General features: G+C 43.7%; 1 protein-coding gene across 1 annotated transcript in view; it reads right to left on the bottom strand.

The window, feature by feature from the left end:
* kiaa0586 (KIAA0586 ortholog) overlaps positions 1–25,000 on the bottom strand; it is a gene marked incomplete at both ends in the record, with an annotated part of 105,993 nt that overhangs the window by 64,411 nt on the left and 16,582 nt on the right. The window contains 2 exons of the mRNA XM_084338111.1: positions 5,610–5,682; positions 19,010–19,230. Of these exons, the coding sequence (XP_084194237.1) occupies positions 5,610–5,682; positions 19,010–19,230 (294 nt within the window). The remainder of the gene's footprint in view (positions 1–5,609; positions 5,683–19,009; positions 19,231–25,000) is intronic.

Raw genomic sequence — 25,000 nt, 5'->3', positions numbered from 1 at the left:
ATCTTTTTCCCCCTCCATTTTTTCCTCCGATTTTCTCCCATCCCAATGTTAGTCGTATGCCAATTCCCAATCCCCTTCCTGGTCGCTGCGCACTTACCCCCCACAGTCAGATCATCTGGGAGAGTGGAGGCTATCACGTGCTTCCTCCGACACACGTCCAGCCAATCAACCGCTTCTTTTCACCTGGCAGCGTGGATATTCTCCGAGAGGGCGTAGCGTGTGGAAGGATCACACTATCCCACTCAGGTCCCATCCGCGCTTAGCAGGCGCCCCGACCGAACTGTAGGAGTCGCTGTTTACAACGACCCGGACCCACCCCTCCAGCTTCTCCCACCCTCTAATACAGCCAATTGTATTAGTGTGAACGGCCAGCCAAGCTGGTGACAACCCCGGAGCTGTGAGCCGTGCACTTCTACAGTGATCCGTGCACTTCTGCAGTGAGCCGTGCACTTCTGCAGCGATCCGTGCACTTCTGCAGTGAGCCGTGCACTTCTGCAGTGAGCCGTGCACTTCTGCAGTGATCCGTGCACTTCTGCAGTGAGCCGTGCACTTCTGCAGTGAGCCAGGCGACAGTAAGTTGGATCCAAGAGGCTGTTCCCTGGTCCTGGGTTTCAGATATAACTACGGTTCTTTGAACACGGTTTGCATGGTATTTAAATATTAAATGTTACATTTGAATTATTATTATTATTATTATGGATTTTGGCAGAGTTTAGGAACCAGTGCAATTTCAAAGTATTGCTTTTGGCACCGTGAGCCGAAAGAAAAACGATACACAGCCCAGAGGCTAAAGCATAGATTTGACCTCAACCAGCTTTTACCAATTTGGGACGAGAAGTAACAGAAAAAAGATTTTTCAAAACAGTTATTGGCCAACGCACACACACACACGCACACGCACACACACACGCACACACACATACCCTCTTGCACTCCATCCATCCATATCAGATGGACCATCGTCTGCATTTACATGTGAGTTGTGACTGAATTGAAAATGACACACACACACACTTGAGCCTGGGCCATCAGAGAGAGAGGCTGGAACGAGTCCCATTGATTTATATTCAACGCTTTCATTTAACCAAGCTGAAACACCTGTGGGCATAAGCTCTCGGTGTGTGAAGAAAAACTCAAAACACATATATACAGTAGAACACACTACACAGAAATAGCATTGAGCAGCATTGACTTTCTCAACTGTTTTCAATCAGTTGTTTCATTCCAGACATAATATGTATTCTGTGGTCTGGTCAGAAAGTCCTCTTTAAGCTCTTCTGTGGTGAAACGGTGAACCTACGTACCGCGGAGGTCAGGTTCAATTTCAGAGAGAAAGGACCATTTTCTTTACACTGAGTGAACTGGAATCATTGTACACACACACACACACACACACACACACACACACACACACGCACACGCACACGCACACACACCAGCACACACACACACACACAAAATGTTCACAGACAGAAAGAAAGGCATGCACACCACACAAACACACGCACGCATACATTGCAAGCTCTCTGCAGGCTCCACTGGGCAAACCGCTCTCTTTCAGACAGGACATGGATGTAGTATGTATATATTTTCTGTGTATGTATATATTTTCTGTTAGGATCTCTGTTTAACAGTACTATATATTTGCATATCTTGTTTGTCACAAATGTAACAGTACTATATACCTGTATGTCATAACTGTCATGATATATATATCTGTATATCTGTATGTCGTGTATGTCATCAATGTCATTATGAATTGAAAATGGGGGACCCTGATGTAAACAAGACGAAAGGCTTTCTCTGGTCTGCATCCCCTTAACAATTGTGTGTATTGAGCCGTACTGTATTGTACCCATTCTGCAATCTGTTAATAAAGTTTTCAATCAATCAATCAATCAATCAATCAATCCCAAACACCAGGGCCCTCATGCATCAACGTGGACTTTGAACTTGACCTACTTCCACACGTAAGCACGGAATGTAGAACTAGCGTACGCACAGGGAAGTCGGCATTCATCACACGTGCGTACGCAGGCTCTATGGTCCTCCGTGTTGATGAATACCACTTTGTTCTACCGTCAATGCTCGTGCATGATTATCCATATATGGTCATGAAAATGAGGAAACACCCCCCATGGGATGTGAAATAATGGACCGACCCGAGCGGGACTCCGAGAAACTCCACGGAGAATTCACTGCTGTCGAACCAAGAAGACACTATCGCGTATTGTGGGATAAATAAAAGGCGGATTTGTAAACGGTGATGTCAGATATCAACGGCTCCCTAAGACCATTGCTGCAATTCTGCCTGGACAGCTCAAAATACTAATAAAGACCGTTCGTTGACCAATGACCACTGTTTGGCGTTGGTTGGGTGTCATTATAACCGTGCTTGTAATATGAATGCCTTTATTAGTTGTGTTCGATTGGCTATATGATTTTTAGATGCATCTATTTTGTTGTCGGCTAATAAAGACCGCGCTGGAATATGACTGCCTTTTCCCGTGTTGTTTGATTAATACCCCATGGATTAAAGTTCTCCTCAATTTTATTCCAAATCGCGATGGATCCTCCGTCAATTTTCTACCTGCTGCATATGATTTCTAGAGGCATACTACAATCTATTTTGATGTCAGTATTGGGTAGCCTATATAAACAATATAATACGAGAGCATACAAGAACAATGAATCTCACTGCATGTATGATAGCCTGCCTTTCAATACATGAACTTGAATCCCATCATATACATAGTCTGTCCACTATAGTGTCATTGCAATGCGTTTTCTATTCTTTCTTATACAGTAAAAAGGGGGAAGAACACTATATTAATATGACTTGTATTCTGCTTACAGCTTCGAAGTTCCACTTGTTTCGTTTAACGTAAAGCCTTTTAAATATAATCAAAACGTTCCCGTGTTTCTGCGGTCTGCGCAGAATAATAACGAGTTGAGCTTTATGATTTATGATGAATTGAAAATGGGGGACCCTGATGTAAACAAGACGAAAGTTGGTCTGCATCCCCAATTAACAATTGTATGTACTGAGCTGTACTGTACTGTACCCATTCTGCAATCTGTTAATAAACTTTTCAATCAATCAATCAATCAAGCTACGCGGAGCGCAGTCAGTCAGTAGCCTACACCCCGTATATTCCGATAACGCTATATAAACCATGCTGCATTCATTCTGAGAGAAAGATCTATTATTCCAACTGCTATTTATAGGGTTTTGACCATAATTACACTACTGTTGCTATTTTACAATGAACTATAATGAACTACGGTTCGTACAGAACGTGCCAGTGTTATTATGCACAGAAGCTCATTTCCTTGTTGTAATAATATATTCTACCACTGGGCGCTAGGTACGCCAGGTCTGAAAAGTGCGTAGATGTACGCACAAAGTCAAGTTCAAGTTGAAGTTGATGAATCCCACTCTTTGCTTAGAAATGATCGTACGCACAGGGTAAGCACAGATCTGTGCGTAGAACACGTTGATGCATGAGGGCCCAGACATCATGTCTTCTTCTGTGGTTCAAAGAGAGGACTGAACAGTGTCGCACTGTGAGACTTCAAAGACGGAAGGGTGGGGAAAACCCCTAACTGTTTAACTGATTTAACTCTGACTGACGTTAAAGCTCAATTATGATCTGTAATCATTCCGTACAGTAATACGGTATGAATAGGGATGTGAGTGAGTTAATCAAATCAAATCAAATCAAATTTATTTGTAAGGCCCGACAACACACGTTAATGTCCCCATGGGCCGGACACGTCTTCTTTAAACAAGTCAAGAAGAAACATAACAATAAGTCAAGAACAGAACAAGAACACCATAAGGTCCAACAAATTTTAAATAAATGCAAATAAATGAATGAATGCAAGCACTCCCAGACATACCCCACGCGAAGGTAAGGAAAAACTCACTAAAACCTAACAATAGGAAAAAATGCACCACAGGCAGTGTGGAGGAGAGAAACCTTAGAAGGGCCATTCAAGGGGGGATCTCCCTTCTTAGATGTCGGTGATAGTAGTGTTGCAGACGGACAGTTGGTAAGCATGCACTCATGTGTGTAGTGGAACACAGATGAGTGCATGCAATAGCAACTGAACATTTTGAAAAATTAAAGATAGAGCTGATAGCGATAGCAACTGAACATTTTGAAAGATTAAAGATAGAGCGGATAGTGATAGCAACTGAACATTTTGAAAGATTAAAGATAGAGCTGATAGCGAATCTATTTGAGGCACAGGGGCGGCCTCAACGCTCAACCGGACGTTCAACACTCTGGTCATCGCTCCGAGACAGGGAGACAGGGAGATAGGGGGCGGTGCAGAGAGGGTCGCAAACTCCCCGACATCATCGCGGGACGTTCTCGTGTGTTTGTGGTGGAATGAGACTCAAACCACTAAATCATTCTAAATGGACCTCCTGCAAGCTACTGATACTAGCCAACGCTACCACAAGGAGTCTATAGAAGATACTGTACATTATTTGATCTTTTATTCATTTATATAACTTGTATATATGTTCCTGTCACTGAAACTAGAATAATAAAAAGAGTGATGGGTCAGTGTCATCATAGAAACGTCCCGCCGTTAGCACTGGGAGACAAGTCAAGTCAAGTCACATGTATTTATATATTCACATATAAGTCACATTTACAAACTGCTGTACAGACCAGGGCAGGTCGCAAAATCACACGGAATAAAAACAAACAAAAAAATTGAAAAAGCTCACATGGACATCAATACACATAATAGTGCATAGGCACAGATGGACAAATTAATAACAGATCATAGGCGTACACTACAGTAGGTAACAAGACACCATATCAGGGGGGTTCCAAAGGCTAGAGAGTAAAGGAGAGTAGAGACCTCTGTGAGGACGTGGGGGCCTTGTGCCGTCCTCTTAGTTAGTATTCTAGCAACGCAGGTTGTCTCGGTAGGACACCAGTAGGACACCATGACTCAATGAGACGTCCTGATGGCAGGTGGTCATAAGTACGGCTGTCCCCGAAGCCTGTTTTTGGGATTCGAACTTCGTCAGGGTTTTTCGAACGGACGTTCGAACCTTCGTTTTTAAGTAAAAAAATATAATAATTAAGAATTTAAATAAAAACATTTTTTTATATAAATATCCTCAAACTAAATCCTCAATTTTAATAAAGTGATTAATCTGATTAAATTAGTATTTTTTTTCTTTATTAAATCAACTTTCCAGCCCCAGACCCAGCCCAGGGAGAAGCCCCAGCCCAACTAAATCAATTAAATCAACTTTCTTTAATGAATATAACTCATCAGTTTCTTTTAATACTATAATATTAGTGTAGCCTAATCTTTATCTGCAACTGTGAAGAAAACCCCCATTGGTTTAAACAGAATGAATAGAAAACAAAATAAAAAAAAATATATAAAAATGTTTTATTAAAAATAAAAAATGTGAATGTTGATTTTAGAATTCAAATGCCAACGTAACGAACGAAGGTTTGAACGTTCAGACGTTTGGGCTCAGCCCTGTAGGACACCATGACTCAATGAGACGTCCTGATGGCAGCTGGTCATAAGAGGTGTGTGAAACACAGTGTCAGAAAAGAGTGACTGACCTGAACGTCTTCGCTGAAGACGCTGATCCAGGCCTCGACTGTCTTCTTAACTCGCAGCTCCTGTGTTGAGTCTCTGTAGGAGAGGAAGGGAAGACAGCAAGACAGAAAGACAGAAAGAAAGAAAGAAAGAAAGAAAGAAAGAAAGAAAGAAAGAAAGAAAGAAAGAAAGAAAGAAAGAAAGAAAGAAAGAAAGAAAGAGAAAGAAAGAAAGAAAGAAAGAAAGAAAGAAAGAAAGAAAGAAAGAAAGAAAGAAAGAAAGAAAGAAAGAAAGAAAGAAAGAAAGAAAGAAAGAAAGAAAGAAAGAAAGAAAGAAAGAAAGAAAGAAAGAAAAGAAGAAAGAAAGAAAGAAAGAAAGAAAGAAAGAAAGAAAGAAAGAAAGAAAGAAAGAAAGAAAGAAAGAAAGAAAGAAAGAAAGAAAGAAAGAAAGAAAGAAGAAAGAAGGAAAGAAGAAATACTTCTTTAGTTAGTGTCCTTTTGAAAAAAAACAATACATATTGAGAAGGACAGAAAATGGATTGTGTGTGGTGTGTGTGTGTGTGTGTGTGTGTGTGTATGTGTGTGTGTGTGTGTGTGTGTGTGTGTGTGTGTGTGTGTATGTGTGTGTGTGTGTGTGTGTGCGTGCGAGCAAGCGAGTGGAGTTAGAGAGAGTTTCGATTTAAAATTACTTTATTTTTTAAAATGACCACTTCCTGTAGTAGGTTATTTCCACAGGTAGGTTACTTCCTGTAGTAGGTTATTTCCACAGGTAGGTTACTTCCTGTAGTAGGTTATTTCCACAGGTAGGTTACTTCCTGTAGTAGGTTATTTCCACAGGTAGGTTACTTCCCGTGGCTACTTTAGAAAGTTTTTCTCTAAAGTGTTTGAGGTAAAGAAACCATACAGTAAACTTCGTGGTGATTCTATAAATAAAACACACACACACACATGGAGACGCTCTTCCTGTAGAGTTTCCCCGCAGGGAACAGGCATTTTGAGACATTACTAAATTACTTCTCCAGTGGTGCTTCTGTAGGAGAGAAAAACCCATTAAGACGTTCACCGGTGCTAACGCCGCTCTGAACGACATCCTACGGCACGCAGGGACACACGGTGACATACGGTGAACGACTCAATCAGCCGGCTCCCCTGAATCGGAGATGATGTATTCCGGCGCCGAACACCCCCCCCCCCCCCCCCCCTCAGTTCACCGTCAGTGCCATGTATTCGCCTGACATAAATCACACTTAAATATTATTCATCTAACATAACTCATCCATAAATGTCTTTCCAGAGACAGTTAATCTTGTCGATTCCTGCCACCGCATGGCATGCGTCTCTATACGAGCTAGCGCGGTTAGCCTACGGCTCAACATTATTAGAAAAGAAAAACGTCTATTATAATCTATTATATAATAAAAAGCAAACCTCTGGTCCGACCTGTGGTTTTTATTTCATTTAGCAGTAATGTTGTCCTTCGTGATGCAGTTGGGCTGAAGGGAGAAAGTATGTTTTACTGAAGGATTCATTATTTGAAGGGAGAAAGTATGTTTTACTGCAGGATTCATTATATATTTTTTTTATCTACTTTTTTCTCCCATTTTCAATTTTTCTCCCATCCCAATTTCGTATCGTCCAATTCTACCCTCCCCTGTCTCGAACGCTGTTAGGCCATGCCTCCCACAGGCCGGCTGCAATGTGGACGAAGCCTTACATCACGTGTCCCCCTCCGGTACTCGAGGTAGCAGCCGTCACATCTTTTCACCTGCACAGCGCAATCTCTCAGCGGCGGAGGTCTGCGTGGGAGGGACACGCCGCCCCCGTCGCTTCCTGATTCTGCTGCGCAGGCGCACCAGCCGACCTGTAGGAGTCGCTGTCCACAACGTCCGATCCCCACCCATCAGCTTCCCACCCCTAATACTGCCAATTGTATTAGTATGAACGACCAGCCAAGCTGATAGCCATAGGCGGCGGATGGGCTTATGGTGTAGGTAGGCTGTATTGGGAACGCCCACTCAAAAGAAAAATTTGACCTTTTATTTTTGGTTTCACGCAAACTGTCCAGGTTCTGATTTCATATACACACACACTACTATAGGCTATACTACAGCGAGCCCCACTCATTTATATATAGTGCAAATTAAGTGTTCAAATGAAGGCATCCAATAATATATGAACCATTGTCTTACCTTAATGCAGATAAATGCGACGTTTCGTCTTGGTGAGAATTGAATCACAAGTTGCAATGAAGTGAAAGTTTTTCGTAATTTAGATCTCATCATGCTTTGAAAACAATGTACATACAGTAGCTCTAAAAAGTTTCCACGATTTGATGAACTCGGACTCTCATCATGTCCTCTTAGAGCAAGCCCTTGTTTGCCAAGATAAAACAACATACAGCCTCAGGTGATCGCTAGTTATGCCTCCTCGCTTCTCTACAAAGCGATCGGCGGGCTGAAATTCAGAACACAGATGTTTGCTTTACTCTGCCTGCGGGATCAGATTCAGGATGATCATGTGAATGATGTGATTGGCCACATTATTTAACCTGAGCCTATGCGTGATTGGTTACTGCCTGTATACCTGGAATGTTAAACGCTGCCACAGATTGACACCTTCGTCGTTGACACCTCGGCCAGCGAGCCGGCTGCAGCACAAGACACACACTAGCCAGCAGCCTGCGCATATATATTATATACATTTCAACAGCGGCGGCCGCTGGCGCTGGTGCCTTGTGGTTCGCAGTTCACGTTAATAGGTCGAGTTGAAAATGTAATGCTCTGAGATGCTCTGGAGCAATCTCTCTCGGTCTCTCGGATCAATCAAATCAAATAATTAACACATGTATGTTGTCATTTTAAACAACTCACCATTCATTCATTATGCATCAGCAGCAGCTAAATTATGTTTATAATGTTTGTATAATTCTGCAGTATGCCCAATATTATTTATATATAAATGCTAAATATTTACATCAGACATGTACAGACAATGTACAAACAAACAATAATTCTACATATTAGGTACAGGCAAGCATATGGTGTTAGAGTTCTGCAGGGATGTTGTTGACAAGTTCTTTTTTAACCATGTTTTGAAGTGGGGGTGGGTGGGGGTGGGTGGGGGCTCCTGCCAGTCTTCAGTGTATTCAGGCCGTCTGGAATGTTAAGTGTCACCACACCTATCCATTGACGGACCCCAGCCCCCCCACACACACACAGGTACACAGGGGAAAAAAATAAAGGCTAAAAAAAACCCATTTTTTTTTTTTTTTTTTAATAAATAAAAATAATGTGTCGACTGGTCTGGGAAGGCACAGCCTGCCCCAGCCTTATACACCCGCCGCCCATGCTGATAGCAATGCGGAGAGCTGGGCTCGAACCCAGCATCTCCTGCATTGGTGGCGAGCGCCTTGCCCACTACACCACCTAGCCGCCAAGGATTCATTATTTGAAGAGAGAAAGTATGTTTTACTGAAGGATTCATTATTTATAACCTGGACTACAACCTATATTATCACCCACAGGGCATACCCATCCTCTGCACTTTTGAGCCCACTGTTTAATGTTTAATGTCGGGCGTCGGCGTGTGAGTGTCTGGGTGAGTGGGTGAATGTGAGGCATAATTTGTAAATCGCTTTGGATAAAAGCTGTTATATATATAAATGCAGTCCATTTACCATTACATTTGTTATTGCCTATATTTATTGTGACATATATTATGACTGATAGGGCATACAGACCATCCTCTGCACCTTTGTTTAGACCAGTGTTTCTCAAAGTGGGGGGGCGCGCCCCCCAGGGGGGGCGCAGAGGCATGACAGGGGGGGCCTTGAGATTGATTAAAAAAAAAAGACTGTTTAATTGTCTCATATTTTATATTCAGATTTAATTGTATTGCCTATATTCACGTCTTTCTTCTATTACCCTTCCCATACCCCCCTCCCCCCTGCCCCATGCTGCTATGACGCCTGAACTTCCCCAAAGGGATCAATACATTTTATAATTTTTAGCCTATTTTTAAACTGAATCCAACAGCACTTTGTTTTTACTCTGTCTATTCTATTTTTATTATCTGTATTACTGAATGAAACTGTAAACAGAGAGCCTATTGGGACGCTAGATCCTAATGTGAAACACTGTAATTTACCTTACCTTGCTACCTCTCTATCTTTTTTATGCTCGCTTATGCCTGTATTTTTTACTGTTGTGAAGCACTTTGAACTGCAACTTCTGTATGAAAAGTGCTATACAAATAAAGTTTGTTATTATTATTATTATTATTATTATTATTATATTATTATTATTATTATTATTATTATTATTAACACTTTGACTGCCATGAAACGTCTTTTCACGTCATTGCTGGCCATGCTCAAGTTGCCGGGGGACGCTGTACAGCGTCCTTATATCAATATTTCAAAAATCTGCGATCGGATTCATATGTCCCTGCCGCTGGCCTGAGATCCACCAGCAGGACCCACTGAGCTCTCTGGCGGTTCAGGAGCGCCATCTGGTGGCCGATCGGCGCAATCGCCAAACAGGATGTTGAATAGAGGTTGTCATGACGACCGTAGTACTTCCGGGCGCTCGCTATAGTTCATGGGACTCTGGCTCGTCACGCTACACGGTGATCGATTGGCAATAACTCGATAAACAACATGATTTGGACGTATATACCATTATACAAGCTGGAGATGGACCGGGTAAAAATATATCCCATAATGATAAGATTTCTACTCGACGATGATCGCCCAACGGCGCGCGGAGACTGGGGTGAGTTTCAGCGTGTAACGTTACCGTCTTCGATACTAACTGATATTATCAACATTTGACCCACATTAGATGATTGGTATAACGCTGCCCACGGAATTATAAACGCCCCCTCGCCCATCCGGTCAACATCAGATGACGTGTAGTAACTTCTAGAAGTACGTCTAGTTGGAATTTTTTATATCGCGCTGATTGCCATCAAACTGTATTTCATCATCAATATAATGCATTTGGGGCTATATATCACGTTCTGGAGAAAGCTGCAGAAAGAGATGAAAACATACTTATACATTAGACCATACTTTACTATGAATATGTGAATGAAAAAGTTTAACGTTGCTACACAATGAACAATACATATAGGACTTTGAATGGGCCCTAATAATGGCAATGTAGCAATAGAATTTAAAAAGTTATAGCCCTGCAAAGAAGGGGACTTTCTCCATAGACAAATAGCGCTGGCAATCTATGGTATATCATGAATTTAACCTTAGGCAACCAAAGTGTTAATAATAATAAAGGAATATCTCATGTTATTTGTTAACAAGGAGTGTCCGTTGGAGACTGGAGGCGCTGAAAGCACCACCAACATCTCAACCAATCAACTCTCTCCTCTGTAGACCAGGGAGGCATCAACAGCCACAGTGTGATCAGACAGTGGAGACCTGGCTGACTGAGTCTGAATAACAGTGTGATCAGACAGTGGAGCCCTGGCTGACTGAGTCTGAATAACAGTGTGATCAGACAGTGGAGACCTGGCTGACTGAGTCTGAATAACAGTGTGATCAGACAGTGGAGACCTGGCTGACTGAGTCTGAATAACAGTGTGATCAGACAGTGGAGACCTGGCTGACTGAGTCTGGAATAACAGTGTGATCAGACAGTGGAGACCAGGCTGACTGAGTCTGAATAACAGTGTGATCAGACAGTGGAGACCTGGCTGACTGAGTCTGAATAACAGTGTGATCAGACAGTGGAGACCTGGCTGACTGAGTCTGAATAACAGTGTGATCAGACAGTGGAGACCTGGCTGACTGAGTCTGAATAACAGGTCAAAGGAAGAAACACAATAAAGCAACCATCACTAAAACAACAATAACTACAAAGACAGTGCAGTGATCACCAAGACAACAGTAACAATAACAACAATAACTACAAAGACAGTGCAGTGATCACCAAGACAACAGTAACAATACCAACAATAACTACAAAGACAGTGATCACCAAGACAACAGTAACAATAGCAACAATAACTACAAAGACAGTGATCACCAAGACAACAGTAACAATACCAACAATAACTACAAAGACAGTGATCACCAAGACAACAGTAACAATAACAACAATAACTACAAAGACAGTGATCACCAAGACAACAGTAACAATACCAACAATAACTACAAAGACAGTGATCACCAAGACAACAGTAACAATAACACCAATAACTACAAAGACAGTGATCACCAAGACAACAGTAACAATAACAACAATAACTACAAAGACAGTGATCACCAAGACAACAGTAACAATAACAACAATAACTACAAAGACAGTGATCACCAAGACAACAGTAACAATAACAACAATAACTACAAAGACAGTGATCACCAAGACAACAGTAACAATAACAACAATAACTACAAAGACAGTGATCACCAAGACAACAGTAACAATACCAACAGAAACATTAACTAAACTGTAGTCACAAAAGTCATCATCACCACCAAAACCAAAATCATCATTACCAAACCATCACCATCACTACCAATACCAAAACCATCATAATCCTAAACACCAACACTAAAGTCATCATCATCATCATCATCATCATCATCATCATCATCGTCGTCATCAACCTAAATGTCAACAGGAAATGGCAGGAGACAGTGATGCCAGGAGGTGTTGGTGGCTTCTGTTTTGGCAAATAGCCTCATTAGTGTCCCGGTGATAAAATGGATGAGATACATTAAATCAGAGCAGCGCCTCACTCTCTACTGTCACCTCCATAAAACCACTGAATCCATCACACACACACACACACATTTACACTCCACAGAGAGAGAGAGCGAGAGAGCGAGAGAGAGAGAGAGAGAGAGAGAGAGAGAGGAGAGAGAGAGAGAGAGAGAGAGAGAGAGAGAGAGAGAGAGAGAGAGAGAGAGAGAGAGAGACAGACAGACATAGAGATTAGAGAGACAGTGAGAGAGAGAGAGAGAGAGAGAGAGAGAGAGAGAGAGAGAGAGAGAGAGAGAGAGAGAGAGGAGAGAGAGAGAGAGAGAGAGAGAGAGAGAGAGAGAGAGAGAGAGAGAGAGAGAGAGAGAGAGAGAGAGAGAGAGAAAGAGGAGAGAGAGAGAGAGAGAGAGAGAGAGAGAGACAGACAGACAGACATGAAAAAGCTGATTGCAGTGCTGCCATTTTAGCTCCCATTAGCATGCAGGCTGACATTTAAACACACACACACACACACACACACACACACACACAAATAGAAATAGAGACAGAGAGAAAGGAAATAGAGACAGAGAGAGAGACAGAGAGAAAGGAAATAGAGAGAGAGAGAGACAGAGAGAAAGGAAATAGAGACAGAGAGAGAGACAGAGAGAAAGGAAATAGAGACAGAGAGAGAGACAGAGCGAAAGGAAATCCCTGGAAGAAGAGATCTTGTATCTCAATGGGACATTCCTGGATAAATAAAGGATACAAAAAAAAAAAAAAAAATAGAGACAGAGAGAAAAGTTAGAAAGAGAGACACAGGGAAAGAGAGAGAGAGAGAGACAGAGAGAACGGATAGAAAGAGAAAGAAAGAAAGGATCGAAAGAGAGACCAAGAGAGACAGAGAGAAAGGATAGCAAGAGAGAGACAGGGAGAGAGAGAGAGAGAGAGAGAGAGAGAGAGAGAGAGAGAGAGAGAGAGAGAGAGAGAGAGCGATAGGGGGAGAAAAGAAAGAAAGATAGACAGAAAAAAGGGAAAGAAAGACAGGGAGAAAGATAGAGAGAAAGGAACGAGAGAGAGAAAGGAAAGAAAGACAGACAGAGAGAAGGGAAGCAGAGCGTGTTGATATGAGAGCAGACTGGCCCTCTAAATGCTGACAGCTGTCAATCAAACTGATTGTTCCGTTTGGTTTAAGATCTTCTCTGCCTGTGAAATGCTCTGAGGCTGCCTGCCAATCAGCCACAGGGATACACACACTAGGGCTGCACGATTTTGGGAAATAATCATATTGCGATTAAATTTGCAATTATAATTATAATTTTTTTTAAGCAGCCCCACAGAGGTTTATTGTAAAATGCGGCTTGCATCTGGCCTACGCGGAGGGTCTGTTCGGGACACCGAGCCTGAACATGTTTATTTTTACCTGGGAATCGATACCGGTACCCAACGGTACCTTTTTTCTGTACTTTACTCTCCCTCTCTGAAGTCTAAACTTCACAACACACAATCTAAAACCCCTTACCTCCCTCTCCCAAACCGTTCCTACAACAATAACAACAACTTGCAAAGGAGATCTTGTATCTCAATGGGACTTCCTGGTCAAATATTATTATTTTTTGTTTTTGCAATTTGCTAAATGCATCATTTCAAATCGCGATTTCGATTTAAAATCGAGTAATCGTTCAGCCCTAACACACACACACGCACTGCACACACACACACACACACACGTGCAAGGCTTGTGGCCTAGGTACTACCAACGGCAGTTACCTGGCGTGTTCTCACCACGGAGACGGGCTGATGAAACAGAGACGCTGTGGCCTGAGTGAGGCCTGCACGATGCAGCGAGTACTCAGACCCTTCAGTTTCATTCTGTTTCATTCCTCTGTTGGTTTAGAACTCTTTCAGGAGCCCAGCTATTAGGGTATATAATAGGAATATATTCTACTGCCATGTTGACAGTGGTTCTCAGAGTAGGGGCGACAGTGTCTCGAGAGGTCGAGCAGTCGCCTGGCAATCTGGAGGTTCCCTGGTTCGATTCCCGCTCCTCCCGGGCAGCATGTCGATGTGTCCTTGAGCAAGACACTTAAGCCCTAATTGCTCCCGATGAGCAGGTTGGCACCTTGCATGGTTGCCTCCGCCGTCGTTGTGTGTGAATGTGTGAGTGAAAATTATATATTATATAAAAAAGCAGCCATTTGCCATTTAGGTGGTCCCCAACAAGATGCTATTCTCCTCTCACTCAACTAGGGATGTCCGATATTGGCATTAAAATGTAATATCGGAAATGATCGGTATCGATAAAAAAAATATATATATATATATATATATATTTTTACATTTATTTAACCTTTATTTACCCAGGCAAGCAAGTAAGAACAAATTCTTATTTTATTTATTGTGAAAAGTATGCATAATGTTGTGTTTTTTGGGGGGGAAACCCTGCATATATTGGTATCGGTTGATATCGGTATCGGAAATTAAGGGTTGGACAATATCGGTATATCGGATATCGGTAAAAAAGCCAATATCGAACATCGCTAATGGGAACGACTATTCTCCTCTCACTTAGCACAATTAAAGAATGTATGAGAATGACTATTCTCATCTCACTCAGCATGATGCAATAATGTATAAGAAGGACTATTCTCATCTCACTCAAGCCTCTGTTATCACCACACCTACAGACGGTTAAAGGAACACGCCAACATCATGGAACATCGTGCTTCCCATCTCCTCCAGAGTAAGACAATAAGATAGATACCAATTTCCTCTCTGTGTGTTCAGGAGAAAGCTATCCGGCTGTAAGCTAGCCTAGCTTAGCACAAAGGAATGAAAGCGGATAGGGACCACTAGCCTAGCTTAAAACTCCGGGAGAGGTGTTTTTGGCCTACAGCTCAGCTAGTTGGTCCGTATCCGATCTATCTTCTTCTCGTCTGACTCTGGAGAAGACGGTAAGAGCATTTCCCATAATGTCGGCGTGTTCCTTTAAGGAATCCTCAACTAAATTATATCCAACAACAGAACCCAGAACCCAGAACGCCTATCGTAAAGGGTAGGGTGTTCCCCGACGTTCCTGGCCAAATTCCCAATCAGGTCTCTGACATCAAGGCCACCTAATCATCCCTCCCCCTTAATTGACTGATATCAATCCCTGTCTCCTGAGCCGTTCAGCCATTGTCTAGTGTGACGTGTGCCTGGTGCCAGTGTATGGCAGCCATTGAGCCTGCGTAGCCCAGGGTTGGGTGCTACCAGTGGTGGTGAAGAAGGCAATTCCCACCCTACAAGCGCTTTGAGTGTCTAGAAAAACAGAAAAGCGCTATATAAATGCAATTAATTATTATTATTATATGGGGGGTGCCTGGGTGCATGATCTGTTACGTATAAGTCTGAGGCTCCTCGACTCAACAGAGTTTGAGAATCACAGCCATGTGGTATCAGGTGCCGTCGTCTATTGGATTCCACAGTGATAACTAACTAATCAGCACATCCCAGGTGCTTCTCAGTCCCACTGCCTCATGGAGATATAACGCTGCTACTACAATATATCGCTGTATCACTATTGCCCTTTTTGCAATAGAGATGCTGCACTAAATGAAAGAAAATGCAATGAAGAGAAGAGAGAATAAAAAATTGAAGCGTATACTGTATATGCAAAGAAAAAAACAATAACTGTAATTTAATCCTGGAAAGAAAGAAGAGAAATCCCATGAGAGAATCCATATCCTCTGACAGAACACAACGGTCTACTAGTAGAGCCTCTATGTCAGAGCTGCTCAAAGGTTGGCCCTCCAAAGTTCCAGAAACAGATTATATATTCTCTAGTTTGATGCATTTTGATCCATATATATTAATTATATATGATGAGGAGTGATTTTATATAACGTGACATAATACATATTATGACAATGTTAAACCATCACATCAGTCATATTATAACATGATATAATACATATTATGACTATATGAAATCATGTATAATAACAGTAATAAAATAACAATAACAATAATTTTACAATAATAAAAACCCATATCTGTACCACTAAGTACCTATCCAATCTAATCCACTTTATTTATAAAGCACATTTAAAACAACAAAGTTGACCAAAGTGCTGTACAAGTCCACAACATAAGATAAAACATAAAACATAAAATAATTTAATAAATTGAATAAAAGCACACAATAAAAACAGTACAATGTGTCACATAAAAAGGCAGGTCTCTCAAAAACGGTTTAAAAACCAAAAGCCAGAGCAAATAAATGTGTTTTGAGGCGTGATTTAACACCTGCAGAGTGGGGGCCTGCCTAACATGCAGTGGCAGCTCATTCCAGAGCTTTGGGGCTGTCACTGCAAAAGCACGGTCCCCCCTAAGCTTCAGCCTGGAGTTTGGAACAGCCAAGAGGAGCTGGTCAGCGGACATGAGGGACCTTGGGGGAACATAGGGTTCCAGCAGGTACGAGAGTAACCCGGTGCCAAGCCGTTCAAACATTTAAAAGCAAACAGTAAAACTTTTTTTTTAATCTACTTTTTCTCCCCATTTCTCTATTTTTCTCCCGTCCCCAATTTCGTATTGTCCAATTCTACCCTCCCCTGTCTCGAACGTTGTTAGGCCATGCCTCCCACAAGCCGGCTGCAATGTGGACAAAGCCTTGCATCACGTGTCCCCTCCGGTATTCGAGGAGGCAGCCGTCGCATCTTTTCACCTGCACAGCGCGATCTCTCAGCGGCGAGGGTCTGCGTGGGAGGGACACGCCGCCCTCGTCGCTTCCTGATTCTGCTGTGCAGGCGCACCAACCGACGTGTAGGAGTCGCTGTCCACAACGTCCGATCCCCACCCATCAGCTTCCCACCCCCTAATACTGCCAATTGTATTAGTATGAACGACCAGCCAAGCTGGTAGCAACGCCGAGAGCCATACAGTAAAACCTTAAAATCAATTCTGAAACGCACAGGAAGCCAGTGGAGGGCAGCCAACACAGGGGAAATGTGCTCCCGCTTTCGTGTTCCCGTCAGCAGACGGGCAGCGGCGTTCTGCACCAACTGCAAACGAGAGAGGGAGGCCTGACTGACCCCAACATATAGGGCATTGCAGTAATCAAGGCGAGAGGTCATAAAAGCATGGATAACAGTTTCAAAAACGGAACGGGATAAAAAAGGTTTGACCTTGGACAGCCTCCTGAGTTGGAAAAAACACCTAGGTTGGTGACTGTTGGCTTCACAAAAAGCCCAAGAGGGCCCAAGTCACCAGGAGGAGACACATGCCCATTGCTGGGACCAAACACCATGACCTCTGTTTTACTGTCATTGAGACTTAGGGGCCTTTCTCACTCACCCATTCGGTTCCATTCCATTCCGTACCGTCCTCATTCCGGGTCGGATGCGAACTTCCCCCCCCCCCCTCTCCCCCCTCTAGTTTGTGTACACACTTCAGTCTTGGTTCGCTCCGGGTTCTGTTTACGGTTTGCGTTTTGAGCGTTTACGCTTGCCGTAGGCGATGATGTCACGCTCAAAAATGTAAACAGGAAGTGTGTTAACACGGAGACTGGAGACTGGATGTTGATATAAAAGAAACAAATAACCAATAAATATGAAGTTATATTTGAACCTCTGTTGTCAAGCCTTGTCAATATAACCCACCCTCCTTTTCTCACGAATGGAACTCTGTTGTAGAGTCCGCTTTTGAGTGTTTTGCAGGGTTAACGATAACGCTAAGCTAACGGCTAACGCTAGTTAGCTTAGCCTTTTACTAGTAACATTGCTCGCATCGATTATATTGAATGTCATTGATCTACTGGTCGACCACGGCCGACTGGTTGGGCACCACTGGTCTAATAGAAATAAATGCATTCGAACAAGAAAGTATAGTATACAGCAATGGCTAACGCTAAGCTAACGGCTAACGCTAGTTAGCTTAGCCTGTCCAGCAGCTAACATTATCCCATCGCTCGTGGCAATTATATTACATGTCATTGATCTACTGGTCGACCACGGCCGACTGGTTGGGCACCACTGGTCTAATAGAAATAAATGCATTCAAACAAGAAACCAATGTATAGACATAGCATGGCAAACAAAAATTGCCAGGCCTAATGCGAGCCAGAAGTGATGTGCTTTGTAACGTGGCTTCATGTTTTCATCCACTGTGCTGTGAGGCTCCACATGCTTGTTTGGTTGAGGTCTGAACTCTCAAATTGCCCATAAATATCGTTTTTGTGGGTATTGTCCAGTTGTTGCTGTGTGGTTTTATCTGCCCAAAATTCAAGCAAGCATGAAAAGCATTACAGTAACGACGTTGTGTGTGTCACGCCCCCCGCTCCCACTGGCCCGCAACCGAAACCACCTATTTCAATCGTCCCAGGTTCAGCGGGGGGTATTCCGAATCAGCGCCGCTTCGATCCCAAAAGGGGTGTGTCCGTCTGAGTGAGAACACTCTCCCCCGTCCCCAGGGGCGCAGATTCGACCCCGATTGGTGAGTGAGAAAGGCCCCATAGACAATTTGATGCCAGCCATGCCTTAACATCGTCAAGGCATGCTAATAATGGTTTTACCGGGTTGCTATTGTTTCTTTTTAATGGCATGTAAATCTGGCTGTCATCTGCGTAGCAGTGAAAGGAGACGCCATGCTTTCGGAGTATAGGCCCTAAGGGGAGCAGATACAACACAAATAAAATTGGCACGAGAATTGAGCCCTGGGGAACCCCGCAGGGGATCCTGTTGTTGTTACCTGTTGTTGGAGAGAGCCTCCAGCTGGCAGTGGAAAACCTCTCTGTCCGTGGCTCTGAGCAGGACCTCCAGGTTCTCCTCCATAACCCTCTTCTGCCTCCGGACCTGCTGCAGAACCCGGCCCGCCTCCTCAAACATGGAGGGCACGAAGGGCCTCCGCCGCAGCAGAACGTCCGGGCTCGGAGGTAACCGCCGGGGGGCGTTGCTCACCGTCCACTCCCCCTGCAAGAGCAGAGAACGAGATGATGTTGAGGGCACTAGCATGGATTCTAATGTTGTACATAACAGTACCCAACCTGGCTGTGGCCCACGGGTCAAATATGGCACGCAGAAATGTTTTCTGTGGCCTGCGAGGACGTTTATCATACGGGTCCCAAATGATGCTCCAGAGTTGAGACATTTTGACAGGGAGACAATTACAATGGGGGAGAGAGAGAGAGAGAGAGAGAGAGAGAGAGAGAGAGAGAGAGAGAGAGAGAGAGAGAGAGAGAGAGAGAGGTAGAAAGAAACCACAGGGAAACAGACAAGAGAGAGAGAGAGAGAGAGAGAGAGAGAGAGAGAGAGAGAGAGAGAGAGAGAGAGAGAGAGAGAGAGAGAGAGAGCAAATAAAAACGGACTTCATATTTTCCATCTAAGTGTAAACAGCCTTAGACACAAACTGGCAGAAATAAGACAACGTTTCATTAGCGGTAAGGTAAACATTCTATGTTTCTCTGAAACTAAACTGGATTCATCAATAACAGACCCGGAAATAGAATTGGAGAACTATTCAATAGTCCGTAATGACAGGAACAGGCATGGAGGTGGTGTCTGTATGTACATTCATAAAGACACCAAATTCATTAACCGTACGGACCTAGATCATGAGGCTATTGAAACTGTATTTGTAGAAATTCTATTTGAAAGGGCTAAATCTGTTCTAGTCGGCACAATTTACAGACCGCCAGACCAAAATGGCTTTTATGATGTGTTGAATGTGTGCTTAACTGGAGCTGAGGATGCAGAAAATATTCTTATTGGGGATTGGAACACGGATGTGTATGTGAGTCAACTCAGACTACCATTGACCTCATCCTGACCTCTGACAAGTCCAAGATCTCCAATAAAGGGGTTATAGCATGCGGGTTAAGTGATCATTATATGATATTCTGTACCGCAAAAAGCTAAAACAAAAGGCTGGCTGTCACAAAACAGTCACATCTAGAGACCTCAAAACCTACTCTAGCGAGGCCTTTAACCTTGAACTGCAGAGCCTAGACTGGTCAGATGAACTCAATGGTACACTGGTTGAAGAAACATGGCTTGGTTTCAAAACCAAATTCTCAACAAACAACATGGCCCCCATAAGAACCACCAGGGTAAAAAATCGCGCTGAGCCGTGGATGCACACTGAAATACTGACGCTATGAAAACCAGAGACAAAAAATGCTCTGAGTTTTTCGTAAAAGTCAGTCAAAGCTTACCAAAAGCAAGAGCAGTGAACTCCAAGCCCACGTGACTGAACTCAAACTGGAAAGAAACAGACTAAGTACGAAATGACGTAAACTCCATGATCAAAACAGCAAAAAAAAATGTCATCAATGACAAAACTGAGGAAAACAAAAACAAACCACGTGAACTTTGGAAATTACTCGATAATCAACTAGGCTGCAGTAAAAAACTTAAAACCAGATTCTCAAACATAAACATAAAGACGGACAACACGCTCATCAATGACAAGCTGGATGTAGCCAATTACTTAAACATTTTCTTCACAAACATAGCCACAACACTGGTAAACAAACTACCCTCCCACTCAGGGCATTATGGGGTAGAACACATAGTAGCATACTACAAGAACCTAGGGGTCCACAAAGACGACTTCAAACTGGAAATGGTAACAACAGTAACAGTAACAAAAACTGAGCGCCCTCCAACCGAACAAGGCCACTGGCCATGACAACATCCCCTCCAAATTCCTCAGAGATCAGCCGCCATCACCCCAGTCATCATACACATAATAAACCTCTCTATAAAACAGGGACACGTCCCCAAGGACTTCAAAATTGCGAGAGTAACACCCCTGCACAAAAAGGGCAGTAAATTAGACCCAGGCAACTAACGCCCTGTTTCTATCCTTACCTCCATCTCGAAAGTCATGGAATTTTTTTTATACGAACGGGTCGAAAAGTACCTCACGAAAATAAATCTAATCTACGAATTCCAATCTGGCTTCAGAACATCCCACTCCACTGACACATGCCTTCTCTATTTAAATGACCACATCAAACAAGAGGTGGACGCGGGCAAATACTGCGGCATGGTCCTGCTGGACCTACAAAAGGCCTTCGACACTGTCAATCACACCATTCTGTTTGACAAGCTAAAAGCAATTGGTTTTGATAGTCTATCAGTGAGCTGGATGCAATCCTACCTGGAGGGGAGAGAACAGATGGTGGAGGTAAACGGTACCCTATCCCCCCCCCCCTCACAGTGAGCTGTGGTGTTCCACAAGGAAGCATACTAGGTCCGCTACTGTTCTAATTTATGCAAATTACATGTTGTCAGCTTGTGACTGCAACTTGTTCCTGTTTGCGGACGACTCAGCCCTGCTGGTCTCTGACAAGAACAAGTTACAGGTTGAAAAAAACCCTCAGCTCGGAACTAGGAAAAATCTGCATATGGCTCGCTGATAACAAACTATCATTACACATGGGCAAAACAGAGTCCATTCTCTTCGGTTCAAATGACAAACTCAGCAAGACCGACGGCTTCTCAGTTACAGTGGGTGACAATATTGTCACAAGGAAAGAAGAAATTACCTACCTGGGCTCCATCCTAGGGGCAAATCTTTCCTGTGACAAAATGGCATCCAATGTAATAAAAAAAGTCAACCAACGAACTCGATTCTTGTACCGGATCTCCTCACTGGTAAACAAGAATACCCTGAAGACTCTGGCAGGAGCACTCATTCAAGGGTACTACGACTATGCTTGCACCTCATGGTACCAACCCACTAGTCAGACTACTGCTTGACCTTACTCCTAGAACCCACCTCACCCCTGCCCACTTTGACAACCTAGGATGGCTTAGAGTAGACAACAGAGTACAGCAACTTGCAATGGGCCTGGTCTACAAGATACACTACACGACCAAGGTACCCATGTACATGTCAAAATACTTCCCAAAGGTCAGTGAATACCACGATCACAAACAACACCAGAGGGAGCTCCACAAATCATGTTAAACCCAGATTCGCAATTATGCCACATCAATGTGGAATGCCCTACCTAAAGCTGTAAAGGAATGTGAATCACTACCCACTTTCAAAACCACTCCTCAAAGAACACCTACGGGAGACTGCAATTCGAAACTGGCCCCTGTAAATGTCCTAACCCAACCCAATGTACAGTAAATGACCATGTATGGTTGTCAATATTCCAATGTACAGTTTTGCTTGTACAGTTGTACAATGTCCCCCCCCCCCCCCACCCAACAGCCTCCAATGTACAGTCCCCCCCCCCACCTACCCTCCAATGTACAGTTTCTACGTCAAATGTATATACTCTCTTTTCTGGACTCTTTTTGTATCACAAACAGTACTGTATTTGCAAATCTGATATGTCATAAATGTATAGATCTAGCAGTACTGTCTTGTCTATCTGTATGTCGTGTATGTCATATATGTTATGATGAATTGAAAATGGGGGACCCTGCTGTACTGTACGTTAAACAAGACGAAAGTCTTTCTCTGGTCTGCATCCCCTTAACAATTGTATGTATTGAGCTGTACTGTACTGTACCCATTCTGCAATCTGTTAATAACGTTTTCAATCAGAGAGAGAGAGAGAGAGAGAGAGAGAGAGAGAGAGAGAGAGAGAGAGAGAGAGAGAGAGAGAGAGAGAGAGAGAGAGAGAGAGAGAGAGAGAGAGAGAGAGAGAGAGGGGGGGGGGGGGGGCGGGGGCTGATAATCTCCATCTCAATATACTCTATCCCTCCACTCTGTTCTCTCCATCTTCTATTCACACCGTATCGTCCCTTTCCTCGCATTCTCTCTCCTCCCATCAAAACATCCCTGGTTCCTGGGCAGAGAGGAGACCTTGGCTGACTCTCTCTCACCTGCTCTACTCCTCCCCTCTTCTGGACACACACAGAAGAAAGTTTCACTACTTTGCTGTCATCGCCCTCCAGTCTATCTGATACTGCAGCAAGAAACAATACAACATGGTGGTTAGACCACATGACTGTGATCTACTGGCCTGGAGATGATGGAACAATGGAGAGGAGAGGAGAGGAGAGGAGAGGAGAGGAGAGGAGAGGAGAGGAGAGGAGAGGAGAGGAGAGGAGAGGAGAGGAGGAGAGTTGAGGCGAGGAGAGGAGAGGAGAGGAGAGGAGAGATGAGGAAAGGAGATATGAGGAGAGGAGAGATCAGGTGAGGAGAGATGAGGTGAGGAGCGATGAGGTGGGAGGTGAGCGAGGGAGGAGAGGAGAGCGGAGAGGAGAGCAGAGGAGAGATGAGAGAGGAGAAGGAAAGAGAGAGGAGAGAAGAGAAGAGAAGAGAGAGAAGAGAGAAAGAGAAGAGAAGAGAAGAGAAGAGAGAGAGAAGAGAAGACGAAGAGAAGAGAAGAGAAGAGAAGAGAAGAGAGAGAAGAGGAGAGGAGCAGAGAAGAGATGAGAGCGAGATGAGAAGAGAGAGAGAGAGAAGATGAAGAGAGCAGAGAGGAGGAGAGGAGAGGATAGATGAGAGGAGAAGAGAGGCGCTACATCAGAAACGTTCTCCGACTCTTCTTGTTGCCAAAGCACACCTCAGAGAAACAAGGTGGCACTAAACTGTGACCGCTTGGAAAAATGACAGGCCTTATAGGATTATAGCTCGGCCGGCAAACGCAATGAGGCGCTGGACTTGTATTCATTTGGAGATACAAGGTCACGAGGTCTTTGAACTACATTTCACTGACGTAAAGTACAAGAGCGGCAGACTTCCATCACGCTGCCGTGACGTCATGTTCTTCCGTTGTTCTTCCACAGACGGAGGCTTTCTAGCCAACACTCCCCTGCCTTGGCCACACCGTACCATTGCCCTGGCGTTGCCCTTTCGAGGGGGGAACATGTAAAGCGTGCGTCAAGTGGCTAAAAGCAGCCAACAAACAGAAAGCTGCTGTAAGGACTGCCAGCTAGGTAGCTGTGCTAATGTCAGTTGGCGGCCGACGCGGTGCCCGCGCCAGTGTTGCCAAGACAGGATGGTAGTGGCTAGAAGGCATCCGCTTCATACAGCCGGCTGCCTCCGACTGTGGAATAATGGTGCTCTGCCCGCAGCTACACTGTGGACTCGTCACATGACCACCGTGATGGCACAGCGGCAGTGATGGAACTCTGCCGTTCTGTTCGACGAGGATACTTTCCTGACTTAACCCTCGAGGCACCTTAGTCGCAGAACTGGTCAAATGGGTTTAGGGTTTTCTTCACGTGTGTTTGTGGATAGCGTTGGCTAGATGTTATGTATATGCCAAAAAAGTAGCTCAGTATCACATCTTGGACTCACATTACAATAATCCATGTTTTTTTTTTTTTTTTTAAACAATCACTATTAAGCGCATGAACAACAAGTGTCACACACCTTTCAAACCCTAGTCGCAGAACTGGACAGGTTAGGGTTAGAGTTAGGGGTTAGGGTAACCCTAGGGTAACCCTAACCCCCTAACCCTAATTTAAGAAATAGTTAAAATCCTGAAAATGAATAAATATTCTATATGTATGGTGAGGACTGAAGTTAATAATGATATTCATGAAAGAAAATTGGAACAATACATGAAAAAGATATGTTTTTACTGAGATCGCAGTTTCGGTCACTAGGGAGACAGGTAGTGGGTTTTTTAAAGGTTGACTCAAGGGTTAATGAAAGAAAATCCCCAAAAAGGTAAGACATTGGTGCAACTGCCCTCAGGGGCAGAGCCTGGTGCAGTCAGTGTGTTGAATCCTGTGACTGGTGAGTTATGGCCTGGGCCTGGTGCAG

The sequence above is a fragment of the Notolepis coatsorum genome (genome assembly GCF_963971535.1).
Source record: "Notolepis coatsorum genome assembly, chromosome: 2".
NCBI classification, from domain to species: domain Eukaryota; kingdom Metazoa; phylum Chordata; class Actinopteri; order Aulopiformes; family Paralepididae; genus Notolepis; species Notolepis coatsorum.
Note: the sequence above shows the minus strand (reverse complement) of the source record. Positions and strands in the feature narration are given on the sequence as shown.